Here is a 20,364-nt window from a genome sequence, read left to right on the forward strand (position 1 = left end):
GTCCAAGTGTACGCTTCTCGCCCAGAATGTGGGCAATAGTTTCCACATAGCACGTTATCGGGGGGCGGTTGGGAGGCTAGACAAGCACCCCCCTTTTCGAGTTTTTCCCTATTTATGCAAATGAAATCAATGCTCGTTGACGTATGCGGGTGTGTGTGTGTGTGTGTGTGTGCGGCTGTGATTGCGTCAAAAGAATAGAAATTTTTCATTTTAAATTACAGGGCGAACTTTTCGTTCGTTTGTTTTTGAAGAAGTTTGCATCGAGGACCCGGCCAAAGGACCAAGAGAAAAGCTCTGCCGAACCACATTAAAGGTAACTATGCAAATATTTTTGCGGCTCACACGAGCAAACACAAACACACACTGAAAACTGAAATCCGAAAACCAAAAACCGGACCCGGCAACCCTTTCACCTTCAGCATTTGATTTTTTGTTGTATTCCTCTCCTGTAAGTCCTTGGAGGTGGCAACCAAAAATATTCCATGCTGGTCAATCGCAAAACTACGCAGAAAGTTCCCCTGCCTCATCCTGCCTGATCCTTCTGATTGTGTTTTGGTAGCCGTAGTTTTTCCGGCAATCACTTAGCCGGGGACTCTGCCCTCCGTAGAGCTATTTGCGGAATGTCTAATGAAGCCACATAAATCAAGTGGCCGTGCTGGCCAAAAGGACCGCCAATCATCCTCGGAGAGAGAGAGAGGTCAGCCCAGCGTCAGTGGCTAATTGAAATTAAAAATGTTGCCAAGAAATAGCTGGAAATTTTTCATACGATTTTCCCGGTTGGTGGTGATTGCCACTGATTTATGCTAATGTTTAAAAAACTGGAATAAGCAATTACTATGACTAATCCAATCTGAAAACATAAAAATATAATATATACAAACCTTCTAAAAACCAGAAAATTATATGCAATTAAAGGAGCTTTTGGTTTTATGCGATTTAGCTGCATTTTCACCTTTTTAAAGCATCCAAAAATATTAAAAATAATAATTCAAGTCATTATTGTGTATATCCTTTATTTGGTATTCGAATTATTTAATTCTTGTAATATTAAAAAAAAGACAATGATCACATAAAATATTTTTGTTCGCTTGTAAATTACAGAATTCTTTTTTTGCTTGTTTTTCTTGTCATACAATACAATGTTTATGTTATATTATATTATATTATATATATATATGCTATTATTTTAAATTTATATTATTTTGGTTTAGCGTTTAATTATTTTAACCATCGTAGAGTGTGTTATTTATGCCTTATTCGTGGTTCTGCCTCCCAGTTTGCTTCGATTTAGTTTTATATTTTTGTTAAAATTCGTCTAAATTACCCTTTACCAGGGGCTCTTACTCTCGTCCTTCCTCATCCTGCCATTTCTTCCTTTTATCAAGTTATAATTAAGTATAAGATTAGACGTATGACAATATAATAAAAAAAAAAAAAAAAACACGTGACCTTGTTGTGGTTCAACTACGTTCGTTATTGTTTACTTAGGCTTACACAATTACTATTATTTTTGTATAATTAATTATTATTATTTTTCTTTTGTTTGGTTTAATGTATTGCACTGAATTTTAATCTATTCTTGGGTTTACTTCCGTTTATTTCGTTACTGGGTATACATAACATTAAAACTTACGATCCTACAGAGAGAGAAGCATACGAACATGTACATGCATATATGTACATGTATGGGCTTGCCTCGACTAGTTCTCCTCCATTGATATAATACCGTATATTCCGACACCGAAAAAAAAAATGTGTGTGTACGATCCACTAAGATTAGTACCGATTACATTTGCAGTTTATTGCTATTATTATGCTTTTTTTCCTACTTTTTCCACTCGCTTGGTGTTCGACTTTAAACTAAACCTAGCCTGGAGCGGGTCTCTCTTCTTCCTGGGGAGCAGTTCGGAACACGTTTTGCTTGCAAAAAATTGACCAGACATTAACACCAAACAAATGCCCTACACCCAAACACCTATTTAGTTTCCACTTCTACTCCTATATATATATACTTTTTATAGTTAATAACTTCTAGTTTAGTATTTGATACAGACAAAAAAAACGTGTGCTTGCAATTTATAATCCAATTTAGATTTTCCTCATCTTTTTATACACGACGAAAGCGTCTAGGATCTAGGATGTGTGTGTGTGTAGTAGAGCTGGAAATATATCGATTTTTAGGGAATCGATTTTATCGAAAAATAGTCTACAAATTAATTGATTTAAATCGAAATTTGAAATAATTCCAATTAATTGAATTGTTAATCGAATTTATAATTGTGTTGTTTTTTTACATTTAATTTATCGATATCTGTTTTTAAATAATAAATAAATCGATTCTGAATTCTGATTCTATTCAATGGATCGCAATATTTGAAAAAATCATTCGATAACTCCGATATTTCCAGCTCTACTAGTGTGTAGTTCTAGCACCAAGTCTAGCCACCAACTATGTATGTATATGTGACTACTTACTGGGTACATCTCCCGGCTATACGCCTATATACTATATATCGCTACCTGGGTAGGGAGCTGGGAACCCCTCCTGGTTCGGTTCCCATATAAATATTTACACGCGTCGTGGACGGGTTGGGGCTCTGCCTGGGGCCAGAGCTCCTTGTGCTGCCAATGCTGGGGGACTTTTGATTATTCGGAGTGTTGTCAGGCGAGTTGTTTCCTCTTTAGATGGGTGTCGGCATCAGCTTGCCATAGTCCTGGTGCATGCTGGGCTTCACCGAGTTGTACACCGGCCGCTCGGCATCCTCGGGCAGGGCGTACACATCCGGCGGCACGCACAGCGACTGCAGCTTCGAGATGTACGAGTCAAAGTGCTCGTGCGGATGGGGATGCGTGTGCGGGTGGGCGTAGCTCACCGGATGGTGCACGGTGTACGGATGATGGTGATGATGATGATGATGAGGCGGTGGCGGCGGCACTGGTGGCACAGGCGGCGTGCCCAGGCCATTGCCTCCTCCTCCTCCTCCTCCTCCTCCGCCACCTGTTCCGGCGCCCTGGTGACCGTACATACCGCCATTGCCTCCACTTGAGGAAGCTGTTGCTGGTGGCGGCGGCGGCGGCGGCAGCAAGGTGGAATAGGCCGTGGCATTCTCAGTGCTGCCCACCAAGGACCCTTCTCCGCCTCCTCCTGTTCCCAGCTGACCGCCACACACGCCGTCCGAAGGCGGAGGTGGCGGCGGCGGCGGCAGACGCACATGCTCCAGCAGCGTGATCACATTGTTGCGCAAGCTCTCGTAGTAATTGTTCAGGTTGGCATTGGCCGGCGCCCCTCCTCCTCCAGTGTCCATTGGGGGATTCGAGTTGCTGCCGCCCGAGCTGGGTGCCAGGCTACTGATCGAATGGCCCACCACCAGATCGGCCGAGCTGGAGCCTCCGCCGTTCCCGCTGTTCACCGCGTTGTTGGCTGTTCCGCTGGTGGAGCTAACGCTGGCGAATGGCGATTGTCCGCTGGGCGAGGCCAGGGAGGTCACCGAGGAGCGTTGCTGTTGTTGCTGCTGCTGCTGCTGCTGCTGATGGCCGCTCAGTGGAGAAGCCTCCTGGAAGGACAAGGGGATTGGTTAGCGGTGGTAGTCAGGGGCGGGGGTCAGGAAGGGGCACAGACGCTGGTCACGAATGGGAATTGAATTCCACAAGCTCCCCCAAAATGGGATTAATATGAGAATAAAATCTATATAAAATATATAATGTGCATGTGCGCACACACATGTGTACATGGAAATTCCAATAGGAAAACAGCAAAAGAAAAAAAATATCAAAGGTAATGGGGGACCTGGGGGTTGCCCCATTTTTGGGGGTTGAGAGTGTTTGCCGTAAAAAAAAGAAAGAAAAGAAAAATAAGGACGAAGTGTAGCCAACGAAGCCACCCGAACACGAACGCCTGTACTTTTTTTCGGAGTGGAGTTGTTCCTGGAGGAACGGAGAACGAGGAACGAGAAACAAAGGTTAAAGGCAGCGCCTGAGCAGCGACGCCACGTAGCACACTTTTTCTTTAGCCGACTTTTCCCCCGAAAAACGTTTTTAGGAGCAAATCGAATCGAGCCCTGCGATTTGTTGGCGCCTCGTCCTCATCGTCATCGTCGCTTGCGCATGACCAGCACACACAAACACACTTACAGAGGCGGCACACACGCACACTAGGGACACACGCGTGTTTAGGGGTGTGTGCCGCCGCCGCTGCTGCTGCCACACCTCCTGCCGCATCCTGATTCGCTGCCCCGATGCAGCAAGGATGCAACGCCAGCGATTGGCTGAATCAGAGACAGGCGCGCCCGAGCGAGGAGGAGGAGGAGGAGGCGTTGCACTCTTGGTGGTTGTGTGTGGCCTGCAAATTAAGCCATCATCACCAAAAAGCCGGCTTAATTTCCATATGTAAATATACATATATATATATATTTGTGTATCCTGCGGCCAAGGTTCAAGACGTCTGATAAAACTTTGTGCCTAAGTTCACCACACTTTGCTCAACTTAAGTTTGTTGCTCATTGTTTTTTCGCCGAGTTTTTAGAGACGTCCTTGAAAAACAGAAGGCGGGGAACTCGCTCAGGTGACGACGCCGCAACTCGGGGAAAACAAAACTAAGGAAAACTCTCGCTCACGCCAAGAAGGAAAACTCCACTCAAAGTCTCGTTTGAGTTGAAACTTTGTGGAATAGAAAAACAACACACGAAAATAAATAAATAGAAAATAAAAATAAAAGGACAAGTACAGTTGGTGGCAAAACTTGGCAGTGTGACCAGCCGAAGCAGTCTGCAAAGTTGCGCGAGAGTATGACCAGCGTCTGCAAAGTTGGGGCTTAAAGGGTCCTGCCAAAGTCATTGGAGTTACTAAAATGAGTAACGCCATACGAAACGGAGTCTATATTTCAATTTTGAAGCTCTCAACTTTGTGAGAACGGAACGTTGCTTTCAAAAAACGAATGTATGCTCGTTACTCATCTTAATAATTCGAATGTCTTTGGTTCTGGTGTGTTTCGTGTTTTTTTTTCTCATAATTTGTTGCCTTTCAACGAACCTGAGCCTACGTACCCGATCGCTGGTGCTCAGCTGCGACTCCATGGCATTGATGTCAGACTTGAGGCGCATCATCTGCGACTCCACGCGCGCATTCTCCCGCTGCAGCTCGGAGATTTCGGCCTCCAGTGTGTTCAGATCATCGCTACCAGTGGCCCCTGAAGAGGAGCCACCACCGCCGCCACCACCTGCTGAGCCAGTCTTCTCGCCGCTGTTGCTGCCGTTGCTGTTGGTATGGTGGGGATTACCATTGCTGCTACTACTGCTGCTGCTGCTCACTCCAAGGCCGCCGACGCCGAGACCCAGGCCCACGCTGCCGCCCATGACGATGTCCAGGCCGCTGGCGCCTGTTCGAGGTGAGTGGGAGGAGTAGGAGGAGGTAGAGGTGAGAGAGATTCGTTAGTGGATGCTTGCTCCTCTCTAGCGATCTATGATTTATGTTCTTTTTTGTCTTTTCTCTCCGTGGGATCTGGTCTGGCATTCCACGGTTTGTCAATGTGCGCGTGTGCTAGCAATTCGATTGGCACTAGTGGGTGTGTAGGTGTGTAGGTGTGTAGGTGTTGTGTGTGTGTGAGATGTGTAATAATAATTGTTTTCTTTGTAGCCCAAAGAAGTCGCATTGAGTGGAGCACAGCTCAGGAGGCTTAGAGAATCACAAGGCTTTGTTGAATCACAGTCTGCTTTTTAGTATTGAACCCAATTCTGGTCACACCTTTGCTTCTTAACGAGAGTCGGCCACACCAAATGTGACTCTGTGGGTACAGTGTGCCCTGGGTGCCGTGATCGTGAGTGTAGTTTATGCAGTTTTTTTTTTTTTAATTCTTTGGGGCTTACCTTGGATCGACACACAGATATATATTTTGTATGTACACAGTTTGTATATATTTTGGATTCTCTGATATTTGAGGTGTGTGAGAAAGGTCTTTGCTGTCTTTCGGTGTTGTATATTTTTTGCTTTTTGGTTTGGATTCTGTTCTGTACTTGGTTTAGGTTTGGTTTTCTTTTCTGCCTTCATTTGCATTTATTTTTGGTTGCTGGTTGTGGTTTCAGTTTCAGTTTCAGTTTCAGTTTCAGTTTCGGACTCTATTTACAGTAGATACTCGGCACCGATACAAAACGTTGCGTAATCTAAAAGAAAACGCCAACGAAAAATCGACATGAAACGAAACGAAAAAGCAGAAGAAGAACACAGAATTAAAATGAGAATTGTTTAAACTAGGATTTGAATTTAATAGTTTTCTTTCTCTTTTGATCAGCTTTTTGCATGGATTGCTCGTGATCGTTCTTGTTATGTACCGGGTTGACTATTCGAAAGGGGATCTTTGGTTCGTGGTTAATGATAATGGTTCTGGTTCTGGGGGTTGGGGTTCGGGGTTCTTTGGTGGTGTTTTCTTGGTGGAGGTTGACTGAAGGTTTGCAGAAGGTTGGAGTTGGATAGGCCCGTGTCCGTCTTCAATTTTGAATTTGTTGTAAATTTTTAACATTTAATTTCAACGCAAAATGACTAGGTTTTCTTTTTTAAAATAATTTGTTGTGTTGCATTTTCCGAAACCAAAACCAAAAATAAAGTTCTTTCTTGTTGAATATACATATGAATATATATTTCTTTTGTTTCTTTCTATTTTTCGTTTGACTTTAGCACACGCACACAAAATTCCAACCGAAAATGTTCAAGACAAGAAGAGAGCAACACAACAGAGAAGAGAAGAATGGGGGGCAGGATTTCGGATCAATTGAATTTGGAGAGAATTTTGGAGACTTTCGAGAGACTATCAAATTTTCGACATCTTCTTTGTGTGTGTTGCTAACTTGATGACAACGCCATTATGCCCCAACCCCCCGCCAAGTTTGTAGGGGGGGGAAGGTATATAGTGGCCTTGGGCCCAGTTCATAACAGAAAAATACACGCAAGAGAGAGAGAGAGAGATAAAGAGAGAGAGAGAGAGAGAGAGAGCAGGGGAAAGGCTATGAAGCTGCGAGGATCAAAGATCCCATCACTCACCTGTATAACCCTTGGGATAGACCATGGTGACCTCATCGAACTTGGGCTTCTTAATGCCCTGACTGCCCACCGTGGTGCAGGCTACCAAAGAGATAATAGAATATATAAAATAGATATAAAATATAGAAAATATATTATATATAAAATAAATATAAAATATATATCAAATCTAATAAATATTTTCCCATATCTAAGCTAAGTTTCCTTTGACTTACCGTCAAACTTCATTGCCGTGGCAGCTGCCACAGCCGCCTTGTGCTGCTCCACAGTGCCGCCGGCTTCCAGAACCCGCATCTTGTTCCTATTGGCTATGGGGCAGCCCGAAGCGCTACAGGGGAGATACCAGCGCTTTTCAGTATACAGGAATCAAGGGAACTCTCCTCTTCCAAAAAAACTCACCTTCTGTGGGAGAGGAACTTGCCAGTGGAATGGCCAGAGCCATCGCAACCCGGTATGGGACAGCGCAGCGGCTCCGAATCCTGGCCATCGCGCGGCTTGCTCTTGGGCTTGTTGGCCCTCGGGCAGCCGGAGAGGCTGCGGTGCGAGGAATAGTTGCCAGTGACATGGCCAGAGCCGTCGCAGCCGGGCGTTGGGCACTTGAGCTCCTGCGAGTGCGATTGCAGATGGTTGCGGTCTGAGCGCGAGCAGCCCGTCAAACTGGGGAAGAGAGAAGGTCCTTGGATTAGTGATTGAAATGGGATCCCCAAAATCCAAGTGGTCGTGGCCAGATAAGGGATGTGTGTGTGTGTCCAAGGCTAAGACTCTTGAAACTTTTGGCTTTAAATTTAGGCTTAATCGTGAGCCACGAGTTGTGTGGTTTGTGGGCCAGTTTTATGACCGCTCTGCGACCACATTCAGCCGCAATCATAAATATTAAAGTCCAGGTCCCACCTCCAGGGCCAGGGATTTAAGGTCGCACCCACTGGGAGCTCGTAAAATGAAGTGGATTTAAGGCATTGCAAGTGCATAGCTGCTCTAACTAGGCTTTCAAGTCTTAATTATTGGGCTAATCTTCAATTTTAATCAGAAAAATCCTTTTTAATTCACTAAAAAACACTTTAAGCTCTGAGGTTAGGTAGTTGTTATGGAAAAGGAGGTAGCAGCAGCAGTTCAGGTGATGCCCTGCTTCTCCCCTGACAGAGATGGATCGGACGAAATGGGATGGGAGAAGTCAAGCATAGATGGATGGACACTTTGTCCGATTATTAGTTGATCCATTAACTTCACACACACAAATGCACACAAATAGGGGGAGGAGGGAGTGTAGAAAAGTTAGAACTCACCCGTCCTTGGTCTTGTCATGCTGCGGTATGTGCTGTGGCGGTGGCATCGAGTAGCAGGTGGCCGGACTGGGCGAGTAGCCGCCGGATACGGGAGTGGGATAGCCGCCGGGACCGACGGCCGTTGCATACGGATTGCTGCACTGATAGGCGGCCGGACCGTAGCCATGATAGCCCGCCGGCGGGTAGTCCGATTGGACCACCATCCCGTAGCCAGGATGCGGTGAATAGCCTGCAAGGAGGTTATCAAAGGGAGTTGCTAAGCCTAAGAACTAATGATTTCTTTTCTCTTTTTTTCGAACACTTACCACTGGGATCCCTGTACGTCTCGATATAGTGAGAACCGCCGCTATCCGGCGTGGACTCGCGGCTGTAGGGTCGCGGACCAGTGATGTGGCCCACCAAGCCGAAGCCCAAAGGTCGCGGCGGCCCGCTAAAGTCCACCGGTTCCATTTGCGGTGAGCGAGGCGGACCTCCGTTGCCTGGTCCTAGAGGTCCTGTCGCTCCACTTCCAAAACCCTGGGCATGGCCCACGCCCACGCCGACCACCAGACCATCGGCGCCGTACTGTGGACTCGTAATAATGCTGCGAGAAGAGGAGAGAGAAAGGTACGAGAGATGTGAGCTAGGGGTCGTCGCGTCTTGGCCATTTTCAAGTGGATAACTAGAGCTGTGGGATAATAGTTTTCACAAATTTTCAATGCTCACCTGTGTGACAGTCGGGTGACACTGAGGTCCAGCGTCTGCCCCTGGGGACTGGGCACCTGGGGACTGGCAATGTTCGGACTGGCGCCCGGCTGTGGACTACCGTTGCCCATCCGCTGGGCGGAGTACTGGTTGTGCGAGGCTGGCGAGTTGAAACCGTGCGGACTGCTGCTTGTCACCGAGGTGGATCCGCTCAAGTCCACCGCCGGCACTCCGCCGCCGCCGCCCACATTTGGTGCCGGCGAGGAGCTCTGCTTGCCGTGCTGCTGCTGCTGTTGCTGGTGATGTTGCTGCTGCTGCTGTTGCTGCTGTTGTTGCTGCTGCTGTTGCTGCTGCTGTTGCTGTTGATTTTGATAGGCAGCTGCTGCAGCGGCTGCTTGGGCGGCTGCCATTTTTACGGATAGATTTATGGCCGAGAAACCCGGCGGCAGGGGACCCATGGTGGGGTCATAGTGATACATGGGCCGCGGATACAGCGGCTGCCCTCCATTGGCGGCCAACTCCTCGTGCTCCGCCTTGGCCAGCATTAGCTGCTGCTCCTGGAGGTACTTCTGCTGCTGGGCCTGCATCTCGTCGGTGGTCTGCGGCAGGTAATGATAGGCTGCTGCCGCCGCTGCCGAGGCACCTACTGCCGCCGATGTGACCACCGCTGCCGCCGTCGATGCCGTGGAACGCTGGCCATTTGTGGGACAACAGACGCCGCCGCCACCACCGCCGCCGCCGCTGGAATCGTAACGCTCGAAGCCCGCTCCGCTGGCGGCGGCCACCGAAACCGCATCCACAGCGAATGCTGCTGGCGAGCCGCTAAGCGGATGTCCTGGGTGTCCCGGATGGCCTGGATGGCCGGGATGACCTGGATGTCCGGGATGACCGGGGTGGCCGGGATGACCTGGATGCGGTTCATAGGCGCTTCTCGCCGTGCCCGGTGACAGTTCGCCGGAGACACCATTGGCCGCCAATAGCTCGTGGCTCTGGGCATAGCGCATCTCCACGTACTGCCGCTCCTCCGCCTGCTGCTGCTGCTGCTGGTGTTCCGAGTGGTAGCTGGCCGTGGGATCGGGCACATCGTTACCCTCTATGAAAGGTCCTCGCTGCTGGTGAAGAGTGTGTTGTTGCTGCTGCTGCTGCTGCTGGTGATGTTGCTGCTGCTGCTGCTGTTGCTGTTGCTGTTGCTGCTGTTGTTGCTGCTGCTGTTGCTGGTGGGGATTGAGATGCGGTGGACTCTGCATACCAACAAAACGACTCAAATGCGGTGCATGCAGGTTGCCACTCTCATTGCCATTCGTGGATGCTCCACCGCCTCCAGAACCCGCTCCGCCGGAGCGCGGTGCCTGTGAAGCGGACGTTGCTTGTGAGGAGGAGGCGGCGGTGGCAACCGATGGAGCGGGCGCTGCCGCATCGCTGGATAGGTACGAGTGCATGGGGCTCTTGTTGTATTCCGACTTGATGCTGGCCACGGGACTGTATTCCGATTTGATAATCGGCATCGTTGCACTGCCGCCGCTTAGTTTGGCGCTGGAACCAGTGCTGGCGCCACCATTAGCACCACCACCACTACTACTACTGCTGCTGCTGCTGTTGTTGTTATTGTTGTTGTTGATGCAGCTACTGTTGTTGTTGTTGAGATAATGGCTCGAGGCGATCTTCAGCTTGTCCAGCGGATGCAGCTCCTTTTCATGCTTGTCCAGCTCGGCTAAAGGGTGCAAAAGAGAGCAAAAGGAAACATGGAGCGATAGGAAGAGAACAGACAGTGCAAAGAGAAAGAGAGAGAGAGCGTGTCCGGGATGGGGGGCAAAAGAAGAAGGACAAGGATGAGTCAAGTTTTGAATAATGGGTTAAGCAATAAAGCATTAAAGTTCATTTTGAGTTCATGAAGCATTCATCAAGCATTCATTTCGAGTTCATTAAGCATTTCATTCAGACCACACATCACTCTAGTTTCTTTAGTATTGCTTCTTCGTTCATTTAGTTATTTTGGAATGAATGTCAACACTATGGCTCATTCGGTTTAGTATTCAAAAATGTTCGGTGGTCAGTTTGTTGGTTCTGTCGGCTTGGGAAAACCAGTGGTTCTGGGTTAATAATTGGTCTTAAAATCACTTTCACTGCTTTAATTCATTCATTTCGAGGGCTGGCTGGACTTGCTGTTCATTTGTATTTCACCTGCTGTTGCTGCTAGGGCCACTAGCGACGCTGATGTGGCTCCCGGACGGCGGCTGACTCCGCTGGAGCGCCTTACGGCCCGCGGACAGCCGGAGAGGCTGCGGTGTACGCTGCGATGCGGCTGCACGTGGCCACGACCATTGCAGCCCGGTGTGGGGCATTTCAGGATCTGCTCGTGCAGAGCCAGCACTGCGGGATCAATGGTCAAGGATCAAAGGATCAGCGATCAGCGATAATTTTTTGGCACACGACTACGACAAACAAGGCATTCCACAATCAGGGGACAGAGACAGAGATGAAGAGACTTGGAGAAATAGTAGAGACAGAGGGAAATAGAGGGCGAAAGAATAGAATAGAATTAGGGGCCTCTATCAGGTCAAGCCACAAAGAACTTTTGAGAATCAAAATCTCTCTCTCTCTGTGGAAAGCAACTCGCATGCAAATTAAGGATTCTTCAGAGCAGAGATCTATAGAGATCTTTGATCATGCGGCAGAAGGAGGAGGCAGTTGACAGAGAAAGTTAAGTCTTAAGATATACTTCTAAGAGCTACAACTACGCAATACATTTCCCCATAGAAATATAGGAAAGATATGACACAGAAAGAGGTCTTTTCGATAGAGAAGAGTGGCTAGAAGAGACCGGAAACTAATAATTACAAATAAATATAGAATACTACGTATAATTCAGTAGATCGGCGCAAAGAGGCTCTAACTTTCAAACACATCAAACATTCACACACTCAATTTAGGACTAGAAAGACGAGTCTTCTTTTCGAGAGAAGAAAGACAGTTGGAAAGAGACAGAGACAGAGGCAGAGAGATAGAGAGAGAGAGAGAGAGAGAGAGAATGAGAGTCTACAGAGGCATACACGGGCATGCAAAATGGATGTCTTTTTTGGGTTTCTTTTTTATCCAACTTACATTCCGTGGTGACCTTATCGCGCTTCGGACAACCCGACAAACTGTCAATTAATCCCATCGAATGCCAGATCGAAAGTACATATTATATATACGGAAATACAGAGAGAGAGAGAGAGTGAGAGGGAGAAAGACAGGAAATAAGGTGACTTGAGTCTTTGGTTGGACGATGGATGGGTGTACCTGCGATGGTGGGAATACAATCCGGTGACATGTCCTTGGCCCGTGCAATGCGGCGTGGGGCATTTGGTGCCATCTACAATTAACCAATTAACAGTGAAAAATAAGTCCAAAGCGAGCGAGGATCGGGCTTTATACAATATCCACGTGAGAGAGAGAGACAGGTTGGGATATATTTTCTAATTAATTATATGGCAGCGACAAGTTGACGCATCACCCACCCCCCAGGAACCCTTTAAAAAACCCCCTAAAAATGAAAAGGAAGCAGAAGCAGTAGCAGCAACAGCAGGCAGCCAGTCAGTCAGTCAGCGAAAGGAACTCGAATTCTTTTACCCTAAATAATTAATTAAAATTTGATGGAAAACAGCTTTGCATTATTTACTTGAAAAGCAAGCACACACACACACACACACACACACACACACACACACACACACACACACACACACACACGCTGGCACACACATGACAGGCAGCAAGAAGGGTTTTCTAGAGAGCTAGCTTCAAAAATCGTGGAAAACCCAGGCCCAAAAAAAGGACAAGCCAAGCTATTTCTAAGATAAAATAACCCCAGCCTCAGCCTCCGCCTCCACCTTGTCGTATGTGACGTCGGGGTTGGTTAATGAAATATTTTTCGAAATATTTACGCCGTGTCGTGTCGGTTTTTGTCTATTACGTGGCCGGGCAAAATGTCAAAAACTGCAGCAGCAAAAGCAAAAGCACAAGCACGAAGCAGAAGCAAAGGTAGGCAGCCAGCCAGGACCAAGGAGTCGTCTCTAATTAGAATTTAATTAAAATAAGGCAAAAGCAGCATTGTGGGTGGATTGCAGGAGAAATTGCCTTAGTGCCTTGGAAATTCCTCTCTAGTTTTGCAGAAAAACTAAAGTCTAAAAACTAAAAGGACTAAAGCCTAATAAGCCACATTAGCAGAGAGGCAAGGCCTACGCAGAAACAATAACACAACGCTAATGACTTATTACGAGGAGTCTCTAGTCCCGTCTTGAGTCCTTATCCCCCCTTCCCTTGAACTATTTAAAAAGTCATTCAAATTATATGAATACCAAAAGCCACACACAACACACAACACACACAGCGACTGTATGCTCGGCGGCATATTAATGCCAAAACATAATGACAAAATAAATATGCAAAAGTGGTTTTCGTGAGGGAAAACGTGCTCATAATGCTTTATATCTAATCAGGCCCCATGCTCCCACGCCCCGTCGTCTGAGTGTAGAAATTGTACAGCGAAATTAGTAGATGGCAAAGCTCAAGGCTCAGGCTGAGGCTGAGGCACTCAACCGAAGGATGTCTGTCGTCTGTCCAAGATGAGGACGTATGTGTGGGGCGTAAAGGGTTTACAAGCCATTAGTTGTTGCCTCTGCACTTTTGGAATACCCCTCCTCCTTCAGCCGGTAACGACAAAATCGCTTAATGTCTTTTGCCTGCCTGCCAGCCAGCCAGCCTGCTGAATGAGCTGCAAAAAGGGTTTTATTTTTAGAGATACTCTCGAGTCTTTCAAGAGTATTTTTAGGGGTATTCCAGGAGGAGGTGGTCGGGTCGGGGGGGGGGGGGGGGTGTTTGGGTTTGTGCAAATAATAATAATTGGCATAATGTTGCTTATTACGCAGGCAAATTGAGTGTTAGTCTCTCTCTCTGTCATTCTCTCTCTTCACACACACACACACACATTTGCTGCTTCAGTCTTGTTTTTTTTTATTTTTTATTTATAGGTGGTAAAGGCTTAAGGACTTAGGGGTCTAAGGGTCTAAGGGTCTAAGGGACCGGGACCAGGGACTTTGTTCTCTGTTCTGATTTTGCCAATTGAAGTGGTTAAACTCAATGCAACAAGAAGTCTCGCACATCAGCTGATCAAGGATCAGTCGAAGCCCAACCAACGAACCAACGAACCAAAGAACCAACGAACCACAACGAACAACGAACCTTTTTCAGTTATGTTCCGCACTGTACCACTGACTGTACCTCTCTGCCGATCTGGTGTTTACATTACTGTTGCCTTCGTGTCACCTTTAGAGCACTGCTCCGTGAACTCCAGCAATATCCACACCAGATCGATCACAGTTTTGGGTCAAAGATCACCACCGATCGAATTAGAACGAGTCGTCGTCGTCGTCGTCTTCACACACCACACAAAGTCAACTGGGAAACAATGCACTCTCTTTCTGTTCTATGGCTTACTAGGGGAGCACTTACCGCGATTCTGGCTGCTCGGCGAGTAGCTTGGAGCCGGAGGTGCTGTTGGCGTCGTCGTCGTTGTCGTCGTTGCTGCGGACTGCGGACTGCTGGCGGCTGCTGTGGTGGTCGGTGGCGTGGCCACCAGTGGCACACCGACAACGCCCTCGCGTGCAATGTCCTGCATTACAGACGCCGCCCGGCTGCCGATGCCCGCCGGCTGCAGGATCGTATACTGCTTGCCATCGGGTGCCAGGGATCCATCCTTGGGCCGACCCAGACCCAGGCCCAAGCTGCCCAGAGGCTGTGGCTGCTGCTGCTGCTTCTCGCCCAGCTGGCTGGCTATGTCGAAGGCGGAGGAGGAGCGCGATGTGGCCTCCAGTCCGAGCTGCTGCTGCTGCTGTTGGCTAGCGGAGGCGGCAGCAGCGGCGGCATAGCCATAGTAGGCCAATCCGGCGGCAGACTCGGCGGGATTGTAGGCCCCGCTGGTGTAATGGGCGTGAGCCTGGGCCTGAGCATGGGCCTGGGCATGGGCATGGGCGGCGGCCGCATAGTTTCGCTTGATGATATCGATGGGCGGCTTGAAGGCGGACGCCGCCTGGGCGTACACACCATTGGCCTCCTCCAGCTCCAGGTCATCAGATCCTGCTCCGACACCAGCACCTGCTCCTGCTCCTGCTCCTGCTCCTGCTCCCGTCGGCTTCTTGCTGCGCTCCATCTGGGCATTGGCATTGAGGCGCGCCTGGTCGTTTTCCTTCTGTCTGTGGAAACGTGAGAAGAGCTGTGAACTGGGACTGCCGGGATCAAGGGCTTGGTCTTGGTGCTCCTCATACTTTTGTTTCTCCTCAAAGAGGTTCTGGAACGGCGGCGGGTTCTCGTCCTGCTCCTGAAGCCGGTAGAGATTGCCGCGGGCATCGGGCCAGCTGCCGGAGAGGCTCTTTAGCGCCGCCTGCGTCTCCCGGATGAGGGTCTCGTCGTCCTGGTCTGTTTCCGCAGCATTGCTTGCGGTCTTGCCCATCATTGGTGTGGGATTGGGTATCTGTCCTTGTCCCGGACTGGGACTTTCTGGACTGTCGGCAATGTGTCCCTGTTTTCGCTTCTTTTGTGGCAAATTGTTGTTATTGTTGTTGGTATTGTTATTATTATTATTATTGTTGTTGTTGAGAGCGACGGCATTGGTGGAGTCATCATCGCGACTGCATCGCTTGCGCCTCTTGACCGCCGTCTCATGGTCGCTGGCGGCGGCGGCGGCGGCATTGCCGTTGCCATTGCTGTTGCTATCGGCGAGGGGCGTGTCCTTGGCGAGGGGCCGCTTGGAGAGCGCCATTTTTGGGGGGCTAATTTCGGTCTAAGCCAGTTTCGCTGCAGGATCGAAATTCAAATATACTTTCGGGGCAATACAAAACCAAAAAAACAGCACGAGCCACGAGCATCAGCAAGGATTTCATATATCGAAAGAGAAATCTCTAAGGATATGGTTAAACCAAAGTCGAAGCTAAATCGAAACCAACTTGAGACCTCTAAAAAGACTCTAAAATTGCTGATATTTTGTTCTGATAAATTCTAGCTTCATCGGTAAACATTGCTGTTAATTTTACTATTTATTTCTTAAAATTATAAAGCTTGGAATATATTTTAAAAAAATATTTATTAAGCTCAGCTAAGGATTTAGGGATTTTGGCAACCTAATGTTAACGTTATTAACTTGCATTTATTTATGTAACTATTTTGTTTAACCCAAAAGTGTCTTATTGACAATTTCAAAAATAATAAAAGCTGTGTCTTTTGCCTTCTAGACATTCGAATTAACCTAAAAAAAAGTTATTTCATTTAATTTCTTCCATTAAGCGGGTTAATAAATGTCCTAAATTATATTTATGAAAATTTATTTAAATGCTTTGAAAATGTTTATGCTCAAATAGTTGGAAATAACATTATGTTTTTTTATCATACCCTAACATGAACCGTAAAAACCAGGATGTAAGACACTGGAAAAAGTGGCAAAGTTCGCACACAATAAATAATAAATAATAAACTGGAGCTGAAGAAGCTACAAAAAGAGAGCCTTACATTTCCCGAATACCTAAAATATCTATTTATTTAATGATATAGAAGGTTCCTCCTCGTGTTGGATCCTAATATAAACTATTTAGAACCCGCTTCAGACACTTGGAATCTCAGTGATCCATCGTTAATGTTTGCATTATCGCCTCATTTTTAGTCAATTTATCGCAAATTCTCAATGGGATTATTCTTGTTGCATTGAATTTTTCTTAGCTTTTGTATACTATATACTTTTGCTTTGGGTTTCATTGTTTATGGTTTGTTTTTGTTTTGTTTTTCCTCCGGTTCTTCCCCCTTTTTTGTTTGTTATTTTTATTTTTTTTAGCTCTTGTTGCTTAGAGAGAGATTCGGTTTAATTTTTGCCTTGCTCTATGGAGGGGACATGGGGGCGGGGGGGTCTGGGTGAGAGGAGTATATATATGTAGTATATACACAAGATATATATAGGCTTTCGAGAGATATTACTAAATTACAAGAGTCAAATACTTGGATGTCAACGTTACCTATTTGGTGGAATATCTTTTTCAGTTTCGAGTTTCGGTTTCGAGTTTCGGTTTCTGTTTCGATTTCGATTTTGTTTTGTGCTCTCTCTCGGGTTTATTTGCTCTCACTTTTGATCACTTTTTGTATCACTTGGTATTTCTAGGGATTTTCGTTAATCATTTTAGTGGCTGCTGGTGGCTCCTGCTTGTTGTTGTTTATTATTTTTGCTAGTTAATATTTAGATCACCAAAGATCACCAACCAAAAAATTGTTGATAAACAAAAGGCAAGTTGAAAAAAAAAACACAAAAAAAAACCAAACTCACTTTGCTTTTCGCGACGAAAGTTGTAGGGTTTTCTTGGGGTTTTTATTCGGTTGTTTCTTGAGATTGATTACGGGGCGTATACTTGTTATATGGTCGCGGCGCACTTGGCACTTTTCAAAGGGAATTCCCAGGTATGACCTTTTGTTTGGTTTTTGCACTGTTTTGGGTTTTTGTTTTTTATTTATTTTTTTGGGTTTACTTTTGGTTTAGCCGCGACGCAATATCTCCTCCATCTCCTCTCAAAAAGTTTGCCAAGTTTTTTTGTCAGTTTTCCGCTTCTGTTTTTGGCTTCTGCTTTCTGTTTTCAGTTTTCTGTTCCTGGCACGGGCACTGGCACTGGCACTGGCTCCTGGGCACTGGGTACTCTGGGCACTGGGTACTCTGGGCTCTGTGTGTGTGGGAACTTCTCTCAGTGAGTGGCGTCGCAGAGCGAGGCGGCGGTAAAGTCCGGACGTCCAAAACCCGACTGTTCGATGCGTTTGGGGTAATAAAATTTTACATCGTCGCCGTTGCCGTCGCTGCTGCTGCTTGCGGCACGGCCAGCGTCGCTGCCCACGCGACGCAAGCAACGGTAAATGCCGAGCGTCCTTCGGAGTTGCACCACCGTTCGGCCCGCCAGAGCCGAGCTTCAAGAGGCGAGCTAAACTTGAGCTTCGTTTCTGTTTTGTTTCGATTCGTTTCTGTTTCAGTTTGCTTCGCGTTCCGCTCGTTTCCGTTCGGTTTGCAGGGGATGGATGTCCTGTTCTGTTCCTTTTCAATCTGTTTCACCCGACTTTTCCTTGTTTTCCTTTTGTTTTGTTGTTGTTTTTTGTTTTTTGTTTTTTTTCAGCTAGCCTGCGCTTTTTTCCGACGACTTTCCTGCTTTCCAGGCGGAACGTGCGTGTCTACCTGTTCTAAGTTCGCTGCCAACTGACAGTTTTCCAAAGTTGTGTGTGCTGTCGAACTTTCGAATGCACCCGAAAAAATTGACGACGACGTCGACGGCGACGTCGCTGCTGTTGCTGCCGTTTTTCGGAGTTGGTCCTTGCTCACTCGCTCGCTCCTGCTCCTTCCTTCATTGGCCTATAGCTCTGTCGCACTCGCACTCGGCTGTAGGACAGTATTACAGTTTATGTTCGGCGATTCGGCGCACTGAAGGTCACATCACCTCGCCGCTCCCCGAGGTCAACAGTTAGTCCGAAAAGGACGATACGGAAAAGGAGCAGGAGGACAACAAAGGGCGGCATTCCTTCATTTTATGCTGCTGATTTCGGAGATTCACAGGAATTTCTAAGCGACGTCGACAGAGGCAGCAGCAGCAGCGGCGACGTCGGCAGCGAAGGATTCAAGTGATTTTCGTGATTTTCCCAAAGCAGTCCGTCGTCCTTCAACGTTCAGCGTCCGGCGAAGATCGCAAAAATGTCAGAGATCCAGAAATTCCGAAGAATTTAGACCAGAAAATCAATCTCAAGGAAACACAGATCAAAATCCAGGACAAAACAAGGACACCCTAACCAACTGGCCTAGAAATCAACCAAACTTACGAAAGAACAAAGCCAAGGATTAACTCGAGAAGAGAAGAAAGCTCAAGGAGAAGATAGTAAAAATTAAAGAAAAGGAAGAAAACAAATTAATAAGGATAATTCATTCATTTAAAAGAGATACGAAAAGGATAAAACCCCAGGGAAAAAGACTTGAAGAATCTATATCAATTTAGGAATAAAAGTTGCAAAAATTCAAAAAACCCGAAACAAATACTGAAAAAAATTATAAAAAATAAATAAATAAAGAAAAATGACCAAAAATAAAGCTTATAAAAGCTTAAAAATAATAAGGAAAATTTAAAAATATAGCACACACACAAATTAAAAAAAAAAAAAGAAAAAAGAAAAACTAATGATAAAAAACCCATTAAAAGCCGCTGACTCAAAGTGCATCCAGCTGTCAAAGATTTTGAGATTCCCGGACCAATCACCGGCTCAACTGGATCACCTGGAAAGCACACCTGGAAAAGCGGGCTTTCCACCGTCCCACAGCTGTGTTTTTTTCCCCAGCTTAGTGATTAGGATGCTTGATTTATTGGAAAGCCAATTAACCAACAACTAACACGATTGCAGTCTTAGTTACTTTAACTAATGAATTATTTCAAGCTGTCTTTGTAGACTTTTATATTATTGGATATAATTAAGGATTCCGTTAAGGATTTCTAGCTTAAACACATTTAAATAAATGATTCGAAATGACTGAATAAATGAGATTCGAAAGTAATACTGGCATAATTTAAGAATTTCTTTAATAACTAATCAATTTGTTAGTTATAATAATAAATAGACGAACAGAAAAGGTATTAGCATCTACGAAAATAATAGTTATAATAGAAAAACTATTAAAGTAATGATCATTGTCACCTGCTACCAGGATTTTAATATTTTTTAATATATAATTGTATCTTAATGAATACAATTTTATGAAAAGAAGTAATTAAAATATACATATACATATATTATATATTAAAGAGGTAAGAAAAGGATAAGTACACCCCTATGCTTACTCGGATCCTTTGAACTAGTGTTCCCAGACAGCGCTGCTCCTTGTGTGCACTGGGCCGTAATTAAAATAATTAAATGTGGAAAAAAGTAATCACAAGATTGAAAAGTAATTTACACATGTAAGCAAACACCACGCACACAGCTTAAACAAATACGTGAGCACACAAACAAGGCCCGCAGGATATGCAGGATGTACCAACAGGGAGAGAGAGAGAGCAAGAGACCGGCCCGAAGACGGGCTCAAAGAAAGCTACCAAGAAAAAGAACCAGGAACCGGGGAAAAAGAAAACCCAGCTGAAGATGCGGAAAAGCAAGAAAAAGCAAAGGAAACACACGCCAGAAATTGCCAAGGCAAATGGTAAAGTCAACATGACGAGCACGAGCACGAGGACGAGGATGCGGACGCGGAGCCAGGATCAGGCGAAAAAAGAAGGGGTTAAGTGCGGGGGATTAGCATCAGCGCCACCCACAGAACGCAAATGATTTCTCTTATTTC

The 20,364-nt window shown here is 46.2% G+C and overlaps 1 protein-coding gene across 1 annotated transcript; it reads right to left on the bottom strand.

Moving 5' to 3' along the window:
• Window positions 1-1,537: 1,537 nt before the first annotated feature.
• On the bottom strand, window positions 1,538-18,225 carry LOC108071210 (uncharacterized). The gene is made up of 10 exons (XM_041775072.2): window positions 17,341-18,225; window positions 14,490-15,830; window positions 9,018-10,707; window positions 8,618-8,895; window positions 8,313-8,541; window positions 7,429-7,686; window positions 7,245-7,357; window positions 7,030-7,110; window positions 5,043-5,374; window positions 1,538-3,554 (listed from the first exon to the last, which is right to left on the bottom strand). The coding sequence occupies exons 2-10, from the start codon at window positions 15,793-15,795 to the stop codon at window positions 2,682-2,684; spliced, it is 5,160 nt and encodes a 1,719-aa protein (XP_041631006.2). The 5' UTR covers window positions 15,796-15,830; window positions 17,341-18,225; the 3' UTR covers window positions 1,538-2,681.
• Window positions 18,226-20,364: the final 2,139 nt, after the last annotated feature.

The sequence above is a fragment of the Drosophila kikkawai genome, chromosome X, assembly GCF_030179895.1.
Source record: "Drosophila kikkawai strain 14028-0561.14 chromosome X, DkikHiC1v2, whole genome shotgun sequence".
Lineage (NCBI taxonomy): Eukaryota > Metazoa > Arthropoda > Insecta > Diptera > Drosophilidae > Drosophila > Drosophila kikkawai.